The following is a 25,124-nucleotide window of genomic DNA, read 5'->3' on the forward strand; positions in this document are numbered from 1 at the left end:
TATATGTAGGTAGACAATTGGAAAGTTCAAGTAGTGTTTGTCATACATTCCCATACTTAAATTATGTATAATTTTTATATTTAATTGTAATAACATAACCCATTTTCCCACGGATCCCCTTAATATGCTCATTTTGTTTGTTTGTGTAGGTTTCTTCTCGACCGGGTCCAGAGTCTCCCTGAAGAGCTGATAGCTTCACGCCTTGTCCCCAAACTCCTCAACTCTCTTGTTTTTGCAGAACCCATGGCTGTGAAAAGCTTCTTGCCTCATCTTCTGAGGCCAAAGAAGGGTAGGATGGCATTTTATTGAACTCATACTGTTACTGCTAATAGAAACTCAGATTTAAAGAGAGAAGCCTTCTGCCAGACATGATTGTTGTGTGAAACTCTACGTGGTGGTTGTCTCACGCTTCTCTCTGTACGGACAGATTCCAGTGGCGGCAGCAACGATGAACAATGCCTGCTGTCTTTGTCCCTTTACCGTAAACATGTGATTCCTCAGCTTCTTAAGCACTTCAAGATCAACGAGGAACACATCCGGATCGTGTTGCTGGCTCACATCCACATCTACGCCGAGTACTTCTCCACCGATGAACTCAAAAACCAGATCCTACCTCAGGTGGAGTGCCAACACAGGAGCAGAATTTTTTAGATCAATGATAAACACTGAGCTAAGTTTAAAGAAAGAGTTTGACATTTTGGGAACTATGCTTAGAGAGCAATATCCCACTCATGTTAAAGCATTACTTATGTTACTAGAGCCAGGAGAAGATTAGCTTAGCATAAAGACTGGAAGCACAGGGTACAGCTAGCCTGGCTTCATTCCAAACTTAGTTCTTTTTTAATATCTAAAAGTGTGTGTGTTTGTCATTTAAGGGTAGTCCTAAATGTCCCTAGGCAATTCTCCATGTTAGATAATTCATTTGTTTTGTTCCTGGCTGCAGGTTTTGTTAGGAATGAGAGACACAAATGATTCCCTGGTTGCCATGACGCTGCAGAGTCTGGCGGTGTTGGTGCCCTTGTTGGGGGCTCAGGCGGTGGTTGGTGGAGAGAGGATCAAGGTCTTTAAACGCACCACACCCAACTTCACCAAGTCTACAGAGGTCACTCCTGAAAGTAAGCAACACTGACCTAATAACGCTGCTATATACAGTAGACACGTTCTAAAATATTGCATTGTAGTACAAGTAAAACCAGTTCAGGGAGAGTCTGACTGACTACAGGAGGAACCCTTGCTGCAGTATACAGTAGTAGAATGCTTGTCGGTTAGTTGTTAAGTATCAGTTATCATCCCTATAATAAACATTTGGTCAACACTAATCTGACTTGCATGTGTTCTTTAGCTTCACCTGTCCATATAGTTGAAGGCTTCCACCCTCAGATGGCCCAGCCTTCGAAAGTCTGGAATTTGTCCCCCAGACCGTCAGGGACTGAAGGCCTGTTCATGGGTCACATGGGTACCTTAGGAGGTAGTAGGGTGAGACCAATAAGTTACTCTCTGCCACCGATATCAGGTATGAACCCCCCACACTAAAATGTTTAGTTTTATTCACAGTTTAACGTTGCTGCGTCTGAATCTCAGTCCGTTTCTGTTTGCCATGTTTCAGAGGTCAGCAGAAAGATGTCTCTACCTTTGAACGGCTTTCATCAGGACAGTGAGATGGAGCTAATATCATCCAGCCCAGAGCAGCCTGACAGGCTTGAAGGACCAGTGGAGGACTGGCCTGACTGGAGTGACCCTGAAGAGAGTGAGAGCAGAGATGGACAGTCAGTCCAGATCCACATTCAGGGCTCAGAGAGAGAAGGTCCAGACAGCAGCAGACTGCCACTTTCACGCCCGCCCTTGGAAGACGAGCCGTGGAACAACTTTGAGGACACTGAACCTACCTCAGATCTCTCCCCTACAGCTCCTTTATCACACCCGGTTATTCTCACACCGCCCAGAGGAGACACTTCGAGGCCTGTAAAGCATGATCCGGAGCTTCTGAGGCTGGGTGCCTCTGAACCCCTTAAATTGACCTCAACACTGCGACAACCCACACAGAGCAAGACCACTTCCTGCGATGGCTGGGCTCAAGAAGAGAAAGACTCGCACAACCTGTTGAACACCAAGCCCAAACCTAGAGTGCCACTAAAGAATGGTGGGAGAGGAGGTCTTGGGGAGGAGTTCACAATTAAGGTGAAGAAAAAGCATGCGCCGGACCCAGAGCTGGATTTGTTTGCAGACATGGTGCCGGACATCAAACTGTCCTCTCCAACTCTGCTGCCACTGGATGAGGACAGCGTGAGTGATGCTTCAGAAATGACTAAATATCTGCAGGTTGACCCATCCATCGATACTGTAACACTCACTGCCAAGTTCGCAGTTGACAACCTGACCGAGGTGAGTTCGTCTGGTGACGTGTTGAGTTTTTGTGTCTTACTTTTATTTTCCGGGATTTTGATTAACTCAGGTTTCCAAGGTGGAAATAGGACAAAGTTATGTGCCTCTTTACATTTATTTAATTTGTTAAGGCTTTCACAGCAATTTGTATTGACTAAACTGTACTATCGAAACCAGAGCTGTAAAGCAATGTCTGCTTAGTTGTAACTCCTTGAGTTGTGAGAAGCTTTTTTTCCCTTCTCAGATGGTTTAATTGAAATAGTGTTAGAGGCCTAAAGAACTAAATCTAAATAGTATTTTACAAGTACAAATATGGGATTAGAAAAATGTCTGACAATTAATCTACTAGTATAGTAAACACTATTTTGACAACAACCTACATTTGTGTAACCAAGCAGTTTGAAATGTGTTATGTAAACCAAATAAAGACATTAGAAATACAAATGCAGTGATGAATAAGCCAAAAGAGGATGCTTGTAATGCGATGTTCAAGTTTTACTGTTTAAAAGTGGCTTTTTCTGTATTATTAATTGCAAAGGCAATGAGGCATTTAAGATTGTCTAATTTTTTTCTTCTTTTTTCCTCCCTAGACTGAAACCGATGGCTGGGGAGATGGAGATGACCTGAACTGGGAGGAAGAGAATGCTTGGTGATGATGTTTGATCCGTCTGCTTCATCTGAGGCAAAGACTTGACCCCCGGAAAACTCAAATCCTCATTTCCGAGACAGTCAGCTGGAGGTTCCCTGCATGATGTAGGAAGATAATGGACCGACTTTTTATACCTATTATGTTGGTTCCCAGACATTATCAGTCTGTTCATTAAGGTACTGGAAGGATTGGAAGCTTATAGGATGGTGCTGAACTTGGACAAATGAAGCCATGTTTAATTGTTTGCCAACTGATACAGTCACCTCAATATGAATGAAAGTCACCTTGTTTTCATCTGCTTCAACTTTTTTTTTTTTTTTACGTGCCAACTTCACACTTGGCATGAAAATCAAGAGATACTTTTTTGGCAAGACACAACTCGATGTGTCAGGATTGATTTACAAAAGGCTTGCACTTTGAATGAATGTATGATAGAAATTACGTAATTTATTAGCTTTTGGTTGCTGGTGAAGTAAAGATTTGCAGTGTCAAATATGACCCTGTTTTGTTTTATAAGATATTTGTTAGATTTATATTTATGAAGTGATTGCAATTGTTCAGGACTACCAACAGGTAGTACAGGTAGAACTTGGACCTTTATAAAAACAAGCTGACAGAAAAAGCTTCTATTTTAGCAAATATTGATACTCAATACAGGAATTTCTTTGGGCTTACTCTTCATAAGTTAGTGCTAAATAAAAACAAAAACTGATTTGTATTCAAACAAGTTTAATAAACAATAACATCAATCCACACTTACCGGTTTAAAATTGAAGAGACTTTTCAGCAGCAAAGGGTATACAGGCCCAGACTGATACATTAAGTCAATAGATCTGGGGCTAGATAAGGGCTAGGTTGAGTGTCTGGCTGTGCTGATGTGGGTTATGAGGGTCTGGAGCTCCTGTAGTCTGGATTCCAGCCACTGTGGTGGTGGTTCAGTACTGCTGGCTTTATCTACGGTGAGAGCCTGAAGGGCTTTCAAAGCACTCTCAGCTGTCTGGATGTAGCGGCTGTACTCCTCTGGACTGGTCTCCTGCCGAGCTCTCTTTGGGCATGGCTGGGATGGAGGAAGAGTTACATCGGTTCAATTTTATACCAAACAAGGCAGAAATCTTGACTTGCTGATCAGAAAATTATGTAATTTTACTAAAGTTTTTTCTTAAATAAATATACTGTTTTGACGTGCTTGTTTTATTGCTAAGGAAAGAATGAGCTACTAGCAATATATCTAATGTTAGGATTGTAAACACTAAAATCTCACATATTGATACATTTATGAAAAAAATATATCTAAGAAATGGAAGTTGGGGCTCCAACCAAAAGGTAGGTGCACATTTAAACCAAGGACTTTAATTACATATTATCCCCCTCTCTCTTTTCAAGTGTTTTCAATCAACTATCAAAATATAAAAACCTAAGGAAACCACCACCTCCTAGCGGTAGACGTACACTAGGAGGTAGTGTTGTACTGGCCAGCTGTCACTCAAGAGTGGCCTTAACAGTTTTAATGTGAAACAACGGAATGCGCGGTTGTGCATATTCATGATATTTTAATGTAACTTAATGACATCACGAACCTCTGAATGGTCAACAGCTTCAGAAGCTGGTTTGTTCGAAGCATTTTCTTTGTTGTTCTCCAGCCTCTCATTGTGTTGCTCGATAACGGCTGACTCCAGTTTGAGCCGCTGTAGCCGTGACTCCACATCTTCCTGTCCATTAACAGTCTACAACAAAGCACAGCCTTGTTTACTTACATGTTTTATCTCAAGTTGATCTTCGTCGCAATGTGTCGGCATTCCCCTACCTTGCTAAGATAGTTCACCACCTTTGTCTTGGTATCTTCTACACCCAAACTCAGGGAAATTACCTCTTCATGGTTTGTAATCTTAAAAACCAAAAGAAATTAAGTTTGTGAAGAGGTTTAAACTGTGTATAAGATTACAGCTATTGAGTTCCGGCCATACCTCTGCAAATTGAGAAAAGGCCTCCAGGGCGTGCTGATGTAGCAGCCAGGATCGGTCAGCCAACAGGACTCCAAACAGGTTACTCAGCCTCGGCAGAATTTGATTCTGTGGGATAAATAAAGTTGGTATGAAAGAGGAAATATGATAACAGAAATTGCACTGCAGACTTCAATTTAGAAAATTCAAAAATCTTATCAGTTTCAACTAATGATTATTACTAATTGTGTTTATTTATGTATTCAATTTATTTAGTTTATGAAATGTTAAAAATGACAAATGCATATATGATGCAAGAAACCAAAGACATGTTTCCAACTGCATTACTTGACACAAACAAATTTACGTAATGAACACATGAGAGAGAAAAGTGAATAAATTGGGAAAATACAAATTTATTTTGCAAATACAAACAGGAAGATCAACATTTTAATTTACCTCTTCAACCTCATTACGTATGGACTCACTCATAAATCTTCAGGGTCAAAGATGTGCGGAGTGACTTACAATGAACAACCGAATAAGGAGCGCAAAGAACTTAAAGGCATTTGCAATAATCTGGTCTCATTACCTGGCTGTCCGGAGGGACAAAGATCTTCCCCAAAGAGGCGAGGAACTGCAGAGCAGGCAGCAGCTGATCGGCACACTTGTGAGACACCACAGCATCCACACACAACAGAGCCTGGGTGACGCACACACAAACGCACACGCACGTCAAAAGAAGTGTTCTCGATTCTTTGTGCAATGTTAACTGTGATAACTAAGCGCATACCTGACAAATGACTTGAGGTTCGAGGTTTTTCACCAAGATGGCTGATATTGACAGGAGCAGCTGCAGAGTGGTCTGGAGCGCAGGGTGGGTCTGCACCTGGAGTATGACAGGTTACAGGGATAATAGTCAAGCATTTGTACTACACTTGTGTGTGTGTGTGTGCATGTGTGTATTTTGATCTCACCTGGTCTGGACTCATTTGTAACCAGAGCTGTGTGATTATCCCAATCGCAGACAACACACACTGTTCCTCAGGAGAGGACTGCACCCGGACCACCGCTAGGAGGGATAACAGCACCATGTTCTGGAGACAGGAGGGACTACGTAAAATACAACATTTTGTGCATAATTCTTATTTCAAATTTCCCCACCCTGCTTCCTTGCATTGTTTGCTCGCCTTGATTTAATCAGTGTGGCAAGAATCTGACTGAATGCAGCTGGACAAAGGGACTGGGAAATACACTGCTACACCCTGAAGCAGAAGATTATTAGTAAAGGTGGATGAAAGGACAGGTCATTTATGTGTCAACAATAATTGAAGTCATTCCACAGTCCATCCTTTTAAACCAACAAGACTAGCATATGATCAGACAACTTTTGGTCCAAACCATTTCTGAAGGCTAATTTCTCCCCACGTCTGAGTTTAACAGCTTTTGACAATTATGCTTTATATCCTGCATGAAGTATGAAATGAATTCTGTCAAACTCTATTAATGCTTACAGAGTGACCAATCATAAAAGGCGAGGGTAAGTACACAATAAGATAAAAGCAAGCCATGTATAATTCATTGCAATAAGTGTTACTATGCTGTCAAGACTTAAAAGTTAGATAGATATTTAGATATTTTAGAATTGCTAGTAATTGTCTATGCAGATTTATGGCATCTCGTTCAATTGAGCACAAAGCTGACATTAACCCACTTCCCATTAATGTTAGGTGAAGATAAAAACCAACAGACCGTCCTCTACAGGGACATAAACAAATAGACTGACTGGTTAAGATTGCCCTCCAGCTACAACCCGTATCTGAGGGTGTCCTCACCACTTTTTCCACTTGTCCTAGTTTGTACCCTCCATTCTGCCAGTCGGTCAGAGCTTTCTGAGTAAGGCCAACAATGTCCGTCTCTACGCGGTGGCGGGCGTCATGTGAAAGAGCTCTGAGGAGGATGTGTTGCCACACTGGAAGGTTTTCCACCTCAGAGGGTGGGAAACGCACCACCAGCTCCATCTGGTAAATCCAAACATATCAGATTAATGAAAAAAAAAAAAATCATCTGATATCAAAGTCATGGTCTTGTACAGGTGAAATTGTTTATTTTTTATTGCATGGACACAATCATCAAGTTTCATCCAAAACCAGAAACTGACTGGACATATTAGAGTAAAGCTGAGTAAATATCTGATGGAATATCTTTTGGTAGAATAGTGTTCATCACTTTAGGAGAAGTTCTTGAGATTAGTAGAATCTTAGCAAAGAAGCACTAAAGCTGTCCTCGTGACCCAGCACCTTACTTGGTTGGTTTGTCATGTCACTTATAATTTTATAATATGTAAAAACATGTCTGTATGTATATAAAATATACTCCTCTGTTTAAATTTGTCGCAAAAAATATTCTTTTGTTTGACACAATATAAACAATTAGAGACCCAACGCCTCTAAATGTTTAAAGGGGAACACCACCTAAATTAAAAGTTCCAGTAGGTTATTTCCATTGTTGAGGAAGGTTCAATCAATATTTGTCTCATGCAGATCCATAGGCAATGAATAGGATTTTGTTTTTTATACCAAATGAGCTTTATTCTATTGAAGTGCTCTAACTTCTGAAACAATGTTCCCATATACTCAGAACATTCCCCTGGGGGCTCCGTGTCATCTAGAACATCTTTCACAATTAATAGTCTATGGCGTAGTTCCACACTTAATGCTCGATGACATCACAAATTTGAGTTTTAACATTCTAGTTTTTTTGGATTTGGGAGAAAGTTGTCTTAGACTTTCTTTTTTTTGTCGGTATTGTGCAACTTGTAGATTTATTTCAATTACTTGCATTATAAAGTTCACACAATTTTCAATATTAAAGTCACTCTTCCAATGATTTCCACATCTTTCATCTTATATGGCCTTTCAGTGTTCAACTGTCAAATGTGATGGTAGTAAGCATGTACTTTGTTTTTGAGTGGTTTTCAATAGAAAACTCATTTTAACTTCAGTTTCTAACCTGGTGGTTCGGCGTCATGAGGAAGACCATGCGTTTGAGTAGCAGGCCCAGGTGGACCGACTGGTAACACTCAGTGGTGCAAGCTTTTACCTGGGACGAAACACCGAGAAGAAAAGAAGAAATGAGGAACATTGTGAAGGCTCAAGAGGAGTAAAATCAACAGGGCATCAGAGTAGAAGAAAGGTGAACTGAAGGAGGGGGGGGAAGTGTGGAAATGAGTGGGGTCCAGTCTAATATGATGATGTAATGACGTAACAGGTTATAAAAAGGTGTCCCCGAGGTACAACAACAACACCAATTGTCACCTCTGTTGGGGTGCCACAGTAAACACAAATGACCCTCTACTAATAACCCTGCAGAGAGAGATTAAGTGGATTTAAAGTTAATTTAGAAAGGGCTTGGGAAGAGATCACTGACATGGAGAAACATCCATGACCGTGTAGTGACAAGATGCTGAGAGCAAAGATTTCCAACGGTGGGATGAGAACCTGTAAATTATGTCTGAAAAAAAAATCAAGTCTACAAGATGGACGTCTACATCTTTATAATTCATGTCTACAAAATGGGTTGTAAAGTGCTACTGTCTGTTAACTTTCAAGACCACAAAATGTATTCTCTCTAAACTGTATTGTGTGTTTTCCTGGTCTCTACCCACCAGGTGAGCAACAAGGAGGACATGATGTAGACAGAGTTCTGCTGTCCCATACCTGTAAGCAGAGAAGACCAAATCAGCAGTGGATTCAATATAGTGTAGACATTGTATTGGTAACAATTGTTTACAAGACTTTGGTGAAACAGGGGCTGAAAAGGGGCCTGAATGCTGGGAAACTGTAGCATACCCGGATCAAAATACATCTGCACAGTGTACACGTTTTCTAATGATAACACACTCTTACCGTGCTGCAAAGCACCACACATCTGTTGCCAGCAAAGCTGTCGGAGTATCAGCCTGCAGTACAGTATCGACCAAACAACGCTCCTGGCAACAGATAAAGAAGAGGGGAAGTCAGAGAGACAGGAAAGGAGGTGGGGGTAAATGGGAGAAAACACAGGAGACATACCAAGAAATTAAATGGAAAAGGAGAAACTGAAAATGAAAGAACTTGCACTGAATGACAGGAAATCTGGCATCCCAACCGGCAACGGACAGAGTGGGATTAGATATCCAAAATAAACAAATTACTTTAAACTAGAATCCAACAATTACTTCATTTTTTGCAGATGTCTAGTTCCTTGTTTGAGAGTAAAAAAAAAAAAGAACTTACAAAAACATAAAGGTCAATATTAGTTTTTAACATGATCACATTTTGGCTTGTTTTATGCTTGAATAATAAATGTGTTTTAATCAAAGTTGACAGTAACAGTAAATACAAACATATTAAAGTTAAAAAACCATCAAGTAATGCCTATAAATGTTAATGCATATTTGCCAGTATAAAGAAAATACAGTGTCAGTGATAAACCAATATTGGCCAATAGGCCTGCACGATTAATCTTTATAAAAATTGCGATCTCAAATCAGCCTCTTCACGATTTAATTTTTAAATAAATTCAAATGTTAATGACTTTGGTTTAACGAGCCGACTGCATCACAAACGCTACTACTTCCTTCTGTGAGTTTTAAACATAGACTGTATAAAATAGATTTTAAAGTGCTCCAAGCACTGCAATGCTCTCCCTTCTCTTCAATGGAGCCTCTGTCTACAGGCTTGCAGTGATGCGCATAGTGCTATAGGTGCCAAGAAAAATCGATGTTTGGTTAAAATTATCCAGAAAATGTCCTTAGGTTTCAGCTTTGTCAATGCCTTTCATAGAGCAATAAGGTATATCTTTCCGACTGTGACATTTCCCGTAGGCGTGGATAGTTTCCGACTGGGAAACCAGAAATTCCGACATTCAATGTAAAATGTACACAACAGAGTCCATGCCCCTCGCCTGGCCTCATGGCGGTACCATAGACTAATATTAACGGTCTATGGGCAGTACTGAAAGTTAGAAGAATAGGCAGAGTCCTATTTGATTATGACTGTGTCAGATAAAAGCAAGTGCCTTGCAGTGGGAGGGGGCAAAATATGTGGACAGTTTATTACAGGGAAACCTCCCACAAATCTGAAAGTAGCCTACATTTGAGAAACAAACACAAGGAGGCTAACCTAGTTTACTTTAACAAGGTAAAGGAGCACGCCAAGACCCTTTACCCGAAACAGAAGCTAACCCCGGTAACGGGCGTAGACGTACGGATAAGTAGGGCCAGCAGCATGACGGAGAACACTACAGGCAGGCTTTCACCGTTTTAGTAAATACGCAGGAACACCAAAAGCGGGAGGGAACGTGGGTTAAGATGTGGACTCATTCTGGAATGTCTACAAAACAGTATGAGTCCATTGACTTCAAAAAGTTCACCACTTTACCCAAACCAAAGTTTAAAACACCTGTTGATGCCTGTCTACTTTATTCTGTTGGCTGTTTAGGTTTTTCTCCTGGAACACGTCAAACACATTCTGGACTTACTGCGACGTCTTGTGTTGACTGTTTGTCATCATCATATGTACATTGCTTGTACTGCTGTTATTGTTGAATACATATTTCTAAAATTGTATGATGTTTTTTTTGTTATTAATGACACAGTACCTTTTTTGACCTTTTTGAATCCCCCGACTAATAACCCATATTACAACAAAAAAACTAAAACTATAAAAACTAAGCTTAAACTAAGCATTTTCTAACTAAAATAGCAAACCCCCTTTTAAAACTAATTAAAACTAACTGAACTGAATTTGAAAACAAAAAAATCCAAAAGTATAATAACCTTAGTTTGGTACTGCCAATTTGTTTGGTTTTTTCATGGTCAAAAAAATCATGATATCAGTTCTAAGCAAAATAATCGTGATTCATATTTTCCCCCAAAATCATACAGTCCTATTGGCCAATAATGCCTTGGCTTTCCACATATTGGCAGGGCCCTAACTTAAACATCTATGACCAAGAAAACATCACTTATCATTAGTAAAATACTGTAAAATACCCATTTACAGATTGGTTTGAGGTCAGGTCACATCCATGAGGACAAATGGATTTAAGACAAATGTTGGCAAGATTGCTCGTAACCCTGGTGTGAGAACGTCGACCACCATTGTTGCCAAGCTCCACACCCAAAACTAAACAAATCCTGTTCATATCAAAACATTCTTGATTATTTGTAAGATGGCTTGCCAATGGGGTTCCTCTGGCCAATTACATTTCAGCGGATTCTGCCAAATACGTGTGTCCTACGTGACTACTACTACTACTTTATAAAGAAAGATGAACAAGATTCTCTCCAGAGGTTTGAGGATAAAAGCCAATGGAAGTACATAAGAGGTCTTAAGATAAAAAGTGAAAAAATGTCTGGTTTCACATTTAGTTTAGGTTTGCTTTCTCTTTCTCTCCCCAACTCCCATTCTGTGTTGTCAAACTTAATTTGCATCCCTATTTATGTACAGACGATGTCTGAACAAAAACATACAGAATGGAAAATAGTCAACATGATCAGCAAACACTGTCAAATCTCTTCTACTGATGCTGCTTCTGATACAGTGTATGTGGTTACGTGTGTAGACCTCACCAGCACGTGGAAGTACACCGGGGGGAGTGCAGCCACACTGGCACAGAGTTGCACACAGATGTGGTTGTGTAGAGTGACCTGGACCTGGGCCTGACCCTTCATCATCACCCCTGGCAACAGCACAGGTACCTGACGCTCAGTGTAGCATCGCTTGAAACTAGTGAACATGGCCTGATAGAGAGGAAGCCTGGAGACAGAACAGAGGGGGGTGGACATACTCTTCATGTCTCATTTAGATACATGCATATTCAATATAATATTTAACTCTACAACTCCTTAAAGTCCTAAATCACTACTATCTATGATGCTTCTTTTCAAAGCTATAGTGTCCTTGGGTTCAGTTAGTGCTAAATAGTATACCAATAGCATTATGTATAAAAAGCAAAGGTTGAATGATTTTAATTATTCTTAAATATTTCCCACACTCATATTCGAGCTGTGCGGTGTGTTATATCTAACCTTACCTATGTACAGCAGGTCCTGTTATATTATAATTATTTTAATACTTATTCATAATGTATAATAAAAGAAATCTGAATAAAAACCATATGTTATCAATTAAGTTGGAGCTGAAATGGATTACATGGATAAAATTGTAAATAAAGTGGTTTGAGTCATCAATAACCCTTCCATCATTAACCAATACCATGCCAGCCAGTTTTAGAGTTAACTGCTATTCTTCGAAGCCAAATATTTCAACAACAAAAATCGGTTGATGACAGCAAACTCCCTATTCCTTACCTGGGTGTTTCCTCTGAGAACTTGCTGCCAGTGTACCAAAGCTGCAGCACCTCCTCCGGTTGGGAGGGGAGCTGACCCAGGACACTCACCAGCAAAAGACTCTGAGGAAGCTCATGTTTAGGAGTTAAACCTGAAGACAAACAAGGCAATGGAGTGTTGGATTGTATGTTGCTTGTTTTGTGGCACAAGTCAACTGCAAGAAACATGATGACAACCCTCCTCTAAAAGGTTAACTACTGTTTTTTTTCAACCTGGACCCTATTTTCCTATGTTTTTGTGTATAAGTGATAGAAACAAACATCTTTGAAATTGGTCCAGTATTAATCCTGAGCGCTGTAACTGGCAGCCACAGACCTGGCTGCGATGTAACTCTATTTAGCAAATGTGCATCATATTTTTCATTCACGACCGACCTGAGAACCATCCGCACTACGGATCCGTGTAAAGTCTCACTGTGCACTATACTTTTATGAATCTATGAATATTGGCATGATGCGTTTTCCCGAAACTTTTGTAATTTTACATAGGTTTAAAAATATCGGAATATTGATATCGTAATATTCATAATCAATATTGTAATATCACATTTTGTTAAGATTGTGCAACACTATCCCATACAATAAATAAAAAAGAATTTCGCATGGTGGTAAAACACCTCCAGCAACAGTTTAGAAAATAAAACCAAAGACAAGTAGAATAGTCTTAACCAACATTGTCCTATTTGATAAGTTTGCAAAATTTAGATTTTTTCAAAGCTACAATTTGATTTATGTCCACTGCCAAAAGACCCACTTCTATTGTTTTCAGTGTCAATTACAATTAACATGTAATACAATATTTATTGTATAACACTGCCAAAATAGTGCACATTACTAGTACATATACTTTATGGCTTAGAATGACAAATTGGCACCCACTCGTCACAGAAAAGTACATAAGAACAACATTTCCACTGCAAAGGGAAACAGAATCTGGGAAAAGAGAACAAGCATTAAACTTACGCAGGTCCTGCTGGAGGACAACTTCGGCGAAGGGCCTTAAAGGCAACATCTGGAGCACGAGGGCATCCATGGGAACCCTTGCTGCTGCATTCAGCTCCTCGGATAGAGCCGAGGGCAGTGTTGGAGCACACAAACTGGGAGGTAACTTACTGAAAGACAAGAACGTTTGCTATCATGCTACTCATAATTGTCAAGTAAAAAGTTAAAACGTAGTTTGAATCTGCTGCTTAAAACCACACATACCTGATGATCTGGAGGTAGAGTTGATGAAAGCAGTAACAGTACTTTGTCAGAAAAAATTTAAATTCCTGTAGAAAACATAAGGAATGGGGGTATGCAAGATCAGCAGCTTTGTATTATGAAGAGAGAATGAAATATGTAACAGACATGTGTTGATGGTGTATTGTTTTATAAAAGGCAAAAGGAGGTCAAGAACATCCTGATTTTTAGTACCTTTATGTAATGAACCAAAGTGTTGGCAAAAAATCTACACATCTTTGCAGTTTTCTGGAACAGCTTGTATTCCGGGCTCTGTGTTGCCTCCTTTAAAAAGGACAAAAGAGCATACATGCAAAAAGGTGACAAAGATCATATCTTGAATAAATCCAAGTGTCACTTTTTTTAGAACAAAAACCTTCACATAAATATCCACCATTGTGGTGAATCTAGTTCAAATGGGTACTTGGGCCACCACGTTCATATTATTTTTATATTGACCTTACACTAATTCTCAAGTGAAAAGAAATGATCAAAGACAAATAAGTGAATACTGTTAAAACTCCAACACAAAATGTTTCCAAATTTTAAAAGAATGTTTTTTATAATAGTCAGTTCATGCATCTGTAACAACTGTAAAAAGCTGTTAAAAAGCTATAAATTATCTTTTTTTTTTTTATCCTTTTTTCTACTACCATTCAGAACTTCCCTACCTGCAGACCAGCATGTTTAATCTGTTCACCCAGCTCCACACAGTTGTGGAAGGAGGCCAACAAGTTGTCACACAGGCTGTTGCTGATGTCACCGTGATGTAGATGTTCCTCCACCAATGACTGGTATTTCAGACTCTGTCTGAACAGAAGTAACCAAAATGAACTACTATGTCCATCCAACTCTTATACCAAAGTGATACATGTAGTAACACACTATTGGAGTCAAAATGAGCGTCTGCTGTACTGACTTGATGAGGAACTTCCATGTGTTTGCATGCAGTGCTATGTCCAAGTTGGAGATAATAGAGCAGATATCCAGCAGGTTGTGAATCACTGAGGAAGATTTAAAAAAAGAAATTGCATTGAATATATACAGGTACAACTGTATGAATTAATAACAAAGGTGTAGTTGCAGTGGAAAGCGCACACACGCGCACGCACACACGCGCACCCACCCACCCACACCCACACACACCTGTTACAATGTCAGAGACCTCTTCCTCTGAAGCCCTGCTGTCCAGGGAGATCCTGTCGAGCAGTTCCAACAAACCCTTCTGCAGGGAGTAAGCCTGTTTGAAGAGTCCCTGCAGCAGGTCGGCCACCAGCGACAGACGGCCACAGTAAACCACCTCACTCTCCTTAAGACAACATGCAGTTATGCTTAAACTCACTGTTTTCATATTTACAGATTTTCATCCAAACAAAATACATAGATAAATTCCTAAGAAGATTGATTTAAATACATTTTGGAAACACTACTTTAAGGTACAAAGAAATCTTTGGTGTTGGATCAATCCATATTGAAATCAATCAATATCAATAAACAAGGTCTCTGTTCAGCGTGAAAAATTGTAACACAAACAGAATCCTGGGTTTGGTGTATCGTTACACCCGAAGTTAAAATGTCAGCCAGCGGCAGAGGTGGGTAGTAACGAGTTACATTTACTCCGTTACATTTACTTGAGTACGTTTTTGAAAAAAATTGTACTTCTAGGAGTAGTTTTAAATCACTATACTTTTACTTGAGTAGATTAGTGAAAAATAAACTGTACTCTTACTCCGCTACATTAGGCTACAATGAGCTCGTTACTCGTTACTACGCTTCATTGTTTTTACCCCAGCGTACGTCTCATTTTAATGTTTTATTTTGACAGAGAGAGAGAGAAACTTCCCCTGAAGGCTCTACCACGTGACTGTGCTTAACCAATCACACGTCGTTGTCCAGTCAAGTGACCATACTCGTTTCAGCAGCGGGATAGGTTAGCCCATAGACATATAAAGACGTAGCGGTAGTTTTAGTTTTTGCTGTGGAGAGGTGGCTGTTTGTCTTTAAGGTTACATACAGTATGTTTTGCACATGCAGTATCCATCCAAATTTGATGTGACAAGTCTCTCAAGTAAGCTAATTTGTAATTAATAAATACATTTTAATTTATTTTATTGATTGGATGAACTATAATTTGCCTAAATATGATTATTTTGTATTTCTGTCTGTCTGATTGATGCTTGTGTTAAGAAATAAATCAGACGTTACTCAACAGTTACTCACTACTTGAGTAGTTTTTTCATCAAGTACTTTTTTACTCTTACTCAAGTAATTATTTGGATGACTACTTTTACTTTTACTTGAGTCAAATTATTCTGAAGTAACACTACTTTTACTTGAGTACAATTTTTGGCTACTCTACCCACCTCTGGCCAGCGGTGAACTAAACACACCAACCTTGCAGTGCTTAAAGGTTTCCCTCAGGACTTTCAGGATGCAAGTTGGTAACGAGCGGATAGCGTCCAAGTCAGGGGCTTCCTCAAATGTTCCAATGTGACGCACACAAGTGGATAGTGCATCAATAATCTGCACCATTGCCTGAAATAGACACAAGGATCTTATTAAAAAATTGGTAAGGATTGAACAACACAACTATGTCCTTCAGAAAATATATATCATACACATCCCCAACTTGCAAGGTACTAATTGTACCATTTTGAAATGAACAGCATTTACATGTAACAAGTCAAAAAGCCAGCAATTAAAATAGTACCTGCAGAATGTTCCTTAGTAAGGAACACAGTTTAGTGTTTTGACTGGACAGCCCTCCCACTTGGTCCAAGATTTCTTTCATCATGCTGTCAAACACTGTCACTGCCTGTAGCCATTTGTGACAGATAAGGATAGAAAATGTCACACATACAAATCAATCAACTTTTAAGGGAAGATGAATATGTACCAGTTATTCACAAGACAACTATAGTTCTATCAAAAATTCTCACAATCACAAGAAATCTTTCATAAGGCATCAATTAAGTGTGACTAATTCTGCAGAAAAAAAATAAGTCTGAAATAGTTAATAATAATAACAATTTTAAAAATGTCATCCTCTTCAGACATTGGAAATTACTTAAGATGTAAAATGTTATATTAGCTGTTTAAATAACTACATATTATGCTGTTCTTCAACAGTCTTAAGTTTAGATAAAATATAATTTAAGGATGTTTCCCATGACCTCCATACACTCGTTGCTATTTAACAAATGCTGGGCTAGTAAGAGTATTCACATAACAGGTCCTAAAGACAATATGGTGTGTTTACCTTTGGTAAGATCTTGGAAAAGCACTCATCTTCTAGTTCAGACAAGCCAATATGAGGGAGGAACATGTCGGTAATGATCTTCAGTATACCTGTATGGATGTTGTTTTTGAGACAGTTCATAATTAGATCACAAAAGGTACTCAAGGCACAAAGTAAGCAGTTTGTAATTATAAATTGTGCAACAAACTTACGTATATGATCATCCCAACTCTCAGAGTTATCATGCAAAGAGTGCAAAATAGTCAAGGAAAACAACAGCATTACAGCAAATTAATTTTCAACGTATAAACCTGACGATACATCGTGATCACAATAATGAGAAAAAAAGATAGATGAGCATTAGCAAAAGTGCTCACTTGTGCCCCGCTTCACTCAGAAAATACCAAATGAAATGTTAACCAAACATTATCATCTAGGGAGGGCTTTTTTCCCATTATAATTTATAAGGAACACTATTTCTAACTTATTAAAAAGGTAAATTAAATCGGAATGTATATTAAACTATACACCTAATCACAAATGATGTATTTTCCCCTATGCTGTTCCAGTCGTTTGTGCATTTCAAAACTTTACACGACCGGGATATCACTGAACTCTTCTTATAGAAAGCACTCGTATGATGCCATGAATCATAAAATCGCAATAACAAACTGAGTAACGTTTAAGAGGATATAGTGAGTTTTGGCAGGACAGTCTTGAGCTTCTGGCGACAGGTTTCCTGACTCCATTGCACCACCTCGTCCAGGAGAGAAGTGTTGGTCTGGGACATGATTACAGCAGTGACCAGGGGAGCCAGGACATCTGACAACTAAACAAAGTGTTAGAACAATGTCACCGAGTGAGTCACTGTGACTTCATTTAGCACAACACCTTTATCAGTATTTTCGTCCCAAAGCTGTTTTTAGACTAGTTCTGTAGTTGTTTGGACTATAGACAGCTGAGACCAACGTTAGCTTGTGTGTTTTCTGCGGTATGTTTTGCTAAAGGTAACATTTAACGTTAGCCAGGTAACATTAAACGTTAGCCTGGTAACGTTAGCTAGTGTTCATTTGGATAGGTAGATATAGCTTTTTCTTACCAGAAACGAGACTGTATGTTCTGTTCAGAAGCGTACAGTCACACCTTGGTACGCGTTTGTTTCTTACAACAGCACCATTGTATCTTCGTTAACGACTATATTATAGTAGGCAGAGAGCAGCCAAAAAGTTGATTGTGGGACAGAAACAGCGCGCGCCGCTGTTTGAATCGGATGTGACGTAGTAATTAAAGCTACTCATCCGCCCTCACTCTGATTGGTTGAAATTACGCAATGACTGCACAGTGCTTCAAGTTTGGGCTAAGGTCTTTTTAGAGGCTCCATATTTTTTTCTGACATTTTTCATTTACCAATTGGCTATAAAACGGGAATTGTATGTTTTGTCTTGTGTCTCATTTAATGAACTTGAAATGCTGTAACTACTGTATATTTAATAACCCTTACAAAATGGAGGGCACTAATGAAATATGATGATGGTAATATATTTAAATTCCAGGGCAGAGTCGTAATATAAAACATTGCTGTCAGAGCAAATCTCCCCACCAGTCAGATGCATTTACATAAATTATCTTAACGTTGACCTAATGCTTAGCTCTATAATATTAATAATAATAATAATAATAACAATAATAATAATAATAGGGGATGAGCCATCGCAAATCTGGACTCATAAAGTTAAATCACCCCAAAGTAGGCTATAATAGTCTCCATGTTATAGAATAATATAAAATTATATATCAGACCTGCGTAATCCAAACTTGTTTTGTTCTGTCATGTCAAGGTTTAAACTGCAAAACAGGAAATGATGAACAAATGACAAGGAAACAAACAAAACAGTGAATGAATTAATAGAATAAAACAGGAAAAACACAACTGTTACTCTAATAAAGAGATTAAAAAGAAAGTTGGTCTTAATAATGAATAAAGGGGCATAAACATGAAGGCTTTCATACGGATTAAACAGCCAAATGCAATAAGAATAATTATATGTAATCCAAATAATGATGAGATGACTTTAGAATGATATGTCAAGCTTGCATGGCCACGTGAGGTAGGTAGACAGGAAGTGTCCATTCTCTCAAAGTGAGCAAAACACATCTTTGTTTGGGAAATTCCACTCCACGCTTATCTAATGTAATGTCAAATTCTGTGGTGAAATGAAATTAAGAATATAATGGATATATATTGGAAATCACAATTCCCTAGGTACATGGTTAGTGACCGGCCATATACAGTGTACTGTATTTGTACATATTTCTAACAATAACTTTATTAAGAAAACACCAGAACCAAGTGGGCGGAAAATGATTGAGGAGTTTGGATATTTTTGATTGTAGTTAAATCAGTTAAAGGAAGGATGGTATTTTTTCTTTAGGAGTCTGTAATATATATATATATATATATATATATATATATATATATATATATATATATATATATATATATATATATATATATAGATAAACGTTGTGCTTTGGGGTTTTTGTTTGGTTTTCTTTTTGCCTTTCTTTGGCCTCCTTGTGTTTTTGTCTTAGTTTTCTCTATGGTCTTGTGTTGCTGGTCCTGTCTTGGGTTCCCCTGTGTCTGTTTGTTCTACTTCCTGTTTTATTTTGATAGTATGGTTTCCTGTCTTGTCTAGTCTTGTCTAGCTTTGCTTTGTGCCTGTCTGATTGTCCAGCACCGCCCTAATGTGATTCACCTGACGTCTCACCTGTTCCCTGTTATCTCATTGCCTCTTGTACTCAACCTCTGTGTTCCCTTTGTGGAGTGCTTTATCGTTTTGTCCTGTCACTGCATGCAGCCTGGTTCCTTTGCTTGTTGGTGCATCGCCCTGTCGCCTGCTTCCCGTCCCTGCTCCCAATATTCCCAGTAAATTTCCCTGTCTTGTCGTCTTGTCTGTTTCCTTCCTGCTGTTCCCTGGACCCCCCTGGACTTTTGATTTTGAACTTGTGGACCTTTTGGATTGCCCCCTGGAGACTTGGTCTGTGTTTTTCCTTTTGGACTGTTTTTTTGTTTTGTACAGCTGTTGTAAACCTACCCCTGCCTCCTCCTCCTCTCTGCATTTGGGTCCTCCGCTCATCACCCTGTAATGTGTATATGTATATTTCATGCATTTTTTAAATATATTAAAGCTCTAAACACTCAGAAAATATGTCAATATAGGCTACCATTAGGTAGCAAGTGCTAGTAATTAACCAGACACTTTTTCACCAAGCAGACCTTTTTGTTATTTCCATGTACCTAGAGAAGATTTTCCGCTTGTGTCTGTCAAGGTCAGAGGTCAAAGCTAATTGGGAATGTAGTGAAAGCTGTGAGGGATCTATGCTTCAGCCACAGGTGCTTGAACCTCTGGTTGCCAGATTGTTTAACCAGTAATCCATTGTGCAGCCTTTAATTCGAAGAATAAAAAACGCTTATCGCACCAAATGAGACAATGGCGTTAAATAGATGTTTTGATGCTGTGATTTATGGTGACTAATAAATGCATGCACACACATTGGCCTATAGTAGTCTAAGTATGTATTGTGTAATATTTACTTAAAGTGATTAAAAATCTATAAGCATCTGTTTAGGATGTTCTATTAAAGCTGAAAAGTATCTCTCCTGGGTCTTGTTCTGTATGCAACGCAGGCGCCTCTTGTCATTACATACAGTACATTTCCCGTCTCTGGACACTCGTACAAAATAGAAGTAAAGTGTTTGTTTGGTGCCATTGCATTGTTTTTTTTTCTCGTCTTTTGATGAGCACATCCTTTGACATCCTTTGAACTGTGAAAAGCATGTTCCAGTCTATGGACTGTTTGTTGGCTGCCTTGGTGTTGAATGAATCGTCATACACACTCATGAAGCTTAAACTTTTCTTTGCTTACATTTGCTGGCAAATACATAAAAGGTTTAAATTCCAAAAAGAGGAACCTGAGGGAGTATATTTAGCACTCCAAATCTATCACTGTCTTATCAACTTACAAGATTTCACAGCTTCCAAAATTGCAATTTCCTTCACTTTCACATGTGCTGTGTGGTATTGTGCAATCTCCAGGAAAAGTTTCCCTTTCTTTATGCTATTTTGTTTTTGCTGTGTGTGTGCTAATGTATTAATGTGTTGTTTGGGACATTAGTACATTATCAGAACATTAGCACAATGTTAAGCAGTTTGGAACCTGAACTTCTGGTTCCTCATGACATTCTTCAGGTTTATGACATTTTTAGAGAAAGTTTGCGCAATTATCAGAGAACTGTTGAAGCTGAGAAGACCAAGTATCTCTCAGATTTTATTTCAAATAATTGCCACAAACCTCATGTTCTTTTTAAAATAATTAACTCTGTTCTTAACACTCCCCAATCTGTCTACTATGTCGAATCCTCTGAGCCCTGTGGAAAATTTCTCCATTTTTTTGTGAATAAGATTGCCTCAATTAGAACAAGCATCTCACTTCCTGCTTTTGACCCCTGCATCTTTGTGCAGCTGTTTTCAACCGATTTGAGTCTGTATCCATCTCTACTCTCAAAAATATTGTTACTCATTTGAAACCCTCAGTTTATCCCACTGATATTGTCCCGCCTCGCCTTTTTAAAGAGGTGTGGGACACTATTGGACCTAACATCCAAGATATTATGAATATCAGCCTTACTTCAGGTTCTTTACCAGCCTTTTTTAAACAAGCCATGGTGCAGCAACTAATCAAAAAAACAAATTTGGACAGATCTGCACTTTCAAACTATTGCCCTCTAAACTCCCTTTTGTCTCGAAGATTTTTGAAAAAGGCAGTTCTTGTACAGTTGCAGTTTATTTTTTATGTACAAATGGTGTTCTTGAGGTGTTCCAATCTGATTTTAAGACATTTCATAGCATTTAATCCTCACTTTCAAGAGTTTTAAATTGTCTTTTAATCTCAACTAACTCTGTAGATTATGTAACTCTTATTATTTTAGGTCTTACAGAAGCATTTGACACAGTTGACCACAGCATCCTTATTTCTCGCCTTGAGCATGGCGTGGGGGGATTAAGGGCACTGCCTGAGAGTGGTTTAGGTTTTACTTGTCAGAGATTTTAGAGTCAGTTTTGGTGACTCTATTTAACCTTCTGTGTCCCTCACATGTGGAGTTACCCAGGGGTCAATTCTCGGGCCAATTCTTTTTTCATTCTATCTGCTTCCCCTTGGATGTATCTTTAAGGGCCAGTTGTTCAAAGGTAAACTAATCGGTTGTTCAAAAGAAGGAATCTGAAATCAGATTAGATCATGGAATCCAATCCTAGTTTTAATCTGGATCAAACCTTCAGTTTGTGTTGTTCAAAACTTGTCAGTAGGATTTGGATAACTTTGATCCAAAATAACTGGATTATCCTGATCCCTACAGGGGGTAGGATTTCAAGGTGGATTTCAAGGTGCATTCCAGCACGAAAACTTAGTAAAACTTTAAATTGGTCAAATAATACATTTGTATCATTTAGTGTATATACTTTTTAAATTTTGCACTTGACTTGTTTAACCTTAGTTAAGTTTAGTAAAGTAAAAATGAAATACAAATACAAATGATCTTGTCCTCATGGAACAATCCCCCAAACAGATTTAAATAACAACAAAAAAATACAAAATAATAATATATATCTCATTCATCACCTCATATTAATTTCAAGGAAACAATCTAATACAGATTTCTGGTCTTTCCTCCGTCATTCTAGTACTACTGCTTCACTTTTAACCTTTTTTTTTTTAAGATGTTTTCAAAAATGTCCACAATGTATTTGTCAATGTATATTAGTTTTTTATTTGTAGTGGCTCAGATGAGGGATCATGAAAGAAATTATGAATGGAAGTGGGACTTATTTTTGTGTTTTGTCTCAAAATAAACACTTAGAGTGACCCCATCTTGGCTCCTCTACCTGTTCTGTACGTATCTCATAGCCCACATTGTGATATGTTGTCCTATTTAGAGCAGTAGTAATCCGGATTTGGTAATCTTGAAAACTGTGTATCTGGATCAGGGTGATCCAGTCCAATGTTGCTTTGAAAAACCGGCATAAAAGTAAGACGGATTACCTGATCCTGAGTGGCAGAAAATGGGATTTCCAAATCCGAATAATTTTGATCCAGATTAAATATTTTGAACAACTGGCCCTAAAAGACACAACGTCAGCTTCCGTCTTTATGCAGATGATTCACAAATCTACCTGTTCATCAAGAGAAATGATGGTAGTTCTTTCGCAAGATTAGTTGACTGTTTTAATGACATTAAAGCCTGTGTTGGAGCCATTTCATTGGTTGACCAGCATGTGATGCTGGAGGGGTACAAGTTTATTTAAATGTGGCCTAATTGGGTCAGCTGTGTTGCGCACAGCAAGGTCACAGTTTTTGAACGTGGTTAAGCGTGGTTGAGCGTGGTTTAAGTGAAGGATAAGGATTAAAGGAAGACCAATTATTATGTTTGATTACTTTTTTTTTTACTTTAAAATAAACGGATTGTCATATCCAATGTAAGTTTGAAACTCGTGGACAAGTAACTCATTGACAATTCTTATTACCAAGACAAGCATTTACATGGATGCCACAAGTCAATTTCCGACCAAACAAACAAACAAATGTGCGCCAACAGCCTGGATGGCCTTACATTTTTTAAACTTTAACGAGAGTAAAACTGAGGTCATGGTTTTTAGACTCAGTGGCACCTTTGATGTCTCACAAATGGACCTGGACGTTTTTCAACCTTATGTTAAGTCTGTTGTAACAAACCTGCCTCCTTACTGGAATTTGTAAGCGAGATCACATCACCCCTGTCCTTGCCTCTCTTCACTGGCTCCCAGTTCATTTTAGGATTGATTTTAAGATTTTGTTTGTTTTTAAAGCCCTTCATGGACTGGCTCTAGTCTACATCACTGAGCTGTTGAAGCCACATGCTCCTTCAAGATCATCAAGGTCTGCAAACCAGTCTCTTCTTGTTCTCCCTAAATCGCGACTCAAGAGCAGAGGGGATCGGGCTTTCTCAGTTGCAGCCCTGTGGAATGACTGGCCTCTTCATGTCAGGCTGGCCCCCAGCCTTCTGGTGTTTAAATCACAACTAAAAACACATCTTTATTACTTGGCTTTAAATCTGGCATGAGAACTGTATGTTGTATTTGTCTGGTGTGGTATTTTGTCTATTTATTGTTTCATGTCAATGTACAGCACTTTGGTGAACCTGGCTGTTTTTAAATGTGCTTTAGAAATTTTGATTGATTGACTGATTGATTCTGTAAAAGTACCAATGACATCATAATACGTAAAGACCAATCCCTGTGCAATAACCCTGTAACACAAAGCATCCACCTTTCTGTAAATAGTGTTAAACACATTTAAACCTGTAAATATCTGTCAAATATACACTGTATATAATGTCATAGCCACTATTTTACTAACTCTGTATTAAGTCCAGCACCATTTGCACTTTTGCATTGCCCTATTGTCTTACTGTTTAAAACCCATGTTTGTTTGGATGTGTGTGTGGACGCATATGCATATGTACAGCAAATTTACACTTTTTTTATAAACAAACTTTTTTCTGTACGTAGTATTCAAATGTTTATGTTTACCGTGTTCAGCTTAGTTGTTCATGTCTGTTCTGTCTATGTACTTTAAAAGCAACATAAAGCCAAAGTCAAATTTCTTGGATAGATTCACACTTACTCGGCCATTAAAGCTGATTCTGATTCGGAAGTCCTAATGCAACTCCTGAGAATGTAAATTCTCCATTACGTAAGTCTTGCATTGAGAATTGTTCTTAAGTCAAAGTGCAGCAGCAAAATGTACAATAAGTTCATTCATTGCATGTTTTGGATGAAAAGTATAATAGAAGTTTAAACTAGCATGAATTGGAAACGCTGCACTAATAATGCAAAGTGTAGTACAACTCCTTAAAACTGTTCTTAAAGGGCAGTAATTCAATACATATACTCACTTTTCAGTGACAATAACATTGACACAACATGATAAAATATAATAAAAAATCCTCCTAATACAAAGGAGGAAAGCAGTGGGAAAGAGATTGGGAAAGTTTCTAAGGACCCTGGTGGGATTGGGCAATAGTGGTGGGGGATTTCCACTGAAAAGCTTGCTTATGATGAGAGCTTCCAGGAAAAGTGGAGCAGGCCAATATAAAAGCACACTTAGCATATGGACCTCTCAGAAACCTCTTCTCCTCAGACGTGCTGAGACCAAAGAAATACCAAGAGTCTTCAGTAGGTTATCACACATACAACTTAAAATG

The 25,124-nt window shown here is 38.6% G+C and overlaps 2 protein-coding genes across 5 annotated transcripts in view; one reads left to right on the forward strand and one right to left on the reverse strand.

The window, feature by feature from the left end:
- The window catches only part of scyl3 (SCY1-like, kinase-like 3), a 5,971-nt gene extending 2,442 nt beyond the window's left edge, over positions 1-3,529 (forward strand). Inside the window, exons 9-14 of one of the 3 annotated variants that reach the window (XM_034881629.1) lie at positions 150-289; positions 428-618; positions 944-1,115; positions 1,343-1,513; positions 1,607-2,382; positions 2,973-3,035. In XM_034881629.1, the coding sequence (XP_034737520.1) occupies positions 150-289; positions 428-618; positions 944-1,115; positions 1,343-1,513; positions 1,607-2,382; positions 2,973-3,035 (1,513 nt within the window). Of the gene's footprint in view, positions 1-149; positions 290-427; positions 619-943; positions 1,116-1,342; positions 1,514-1,594; positions 2,383-2,972 lie in introns of all 3 variants that reach the window. The other 2 variants (XM_034881628.1, XM_034881630.1) reach the window with 2 other exon arrangements.
- A 218-nt stretch (positions 3,530-3,747) lies between these two features.
- c9h1orf112 (chromosome 9 C1orf112 homolog) lies at positions 3,748-18,093 on the reverse strand. Of its 2 annotated transcripts, none has more exons than XM_034881626.1 (25): positions 17,925-18,079; positions 17,520-17,647; positions 17,038-17,077; positions 16,847-16,935; positions 16,298-16,402; positions 15,982-16,122; positions 14,734-14,896; positions 14,507-14,591; positions 14,259-14,397; positions 13,783-13,872; positions 13,573-13,637; positions 13,330-13,478; positions 12,329-12,458; positions 11,588-11,774; positions 8,880-8,962; positions 8,639-8,690; positions 7,984-8,073; positions 6,807-6,992; positions 5,949-6,068; positions 5,765-5,860; positions 5,564-5,674; positions 4,996-5,100; positions 4,836-4,916; positions 4,609-4,755; positions 3,748-4,088 (listed from the first exon to the last, which is right to left on the reverse strand). In XM_034881626.1, the coding sequence occupies exons 2-25, from the start codon at positions 17,613-17,615 to the stop codon at positions 3,882-3,884; spliced, it is 2,757 nt and encodes a 918-aa protein (XP_034737517.1). In that variant the 5' UTR covers positions 17,616-17,647; positions 17,925-18,079; the 3' UTR covers positions 3,748-3,881. The 2 variants fall into 2 exon arrangements, with proteins under 2 accessions (XP_034737517.1, XP_034737518.1); XM_034881627.1 differs by having other exon boundaries at positions 3,882-4,088; positions 17,520-17,654; positions 17,925-18,093.
- Positions 18,094-25,124: the final 7,031 nt, after the last annotated feature.

Source organism: Etheostoma cragini, chromosome 9 (assembly GCF_013103735.1).
Source record: "Etheostoma cragini isolate CJK2018 chromosome 9, CSU_Ecrag_1.0, whole genome shotgun sequence".
Lineage (NCBI taxonomy): Eukaryota > Metazoa > Chordata > Actinopteri > Perciformes > Percidae > Etheostoma > Etheostoma cragini.

Excerpts from the sequence above, each read along its gene's own strand:
- c9h1orf112 (XM_034881626.1), bottom strand. The coding sequence starts at position 17,615 with ATGTCCCAGACCAACACTTCTCTCCTGGACGAGGTGGTGCAATGGAGT. Across the intron at positions 16,123-16,297 it reads TACTAAGGAACATTCTGCAG|GCAATGGTGCAGATTATTGA; the intron begins GTACTATTTTAA and ends TGTCTATTTCAG. Across the intron at positions 12,459-13,329 it reads TGTCCTCCAGCAGGACCTGC|GTTTAACTCCTAAACATGAG; the intron begins GTAAGTTTAATG and ends GTTTGTCTTCAG.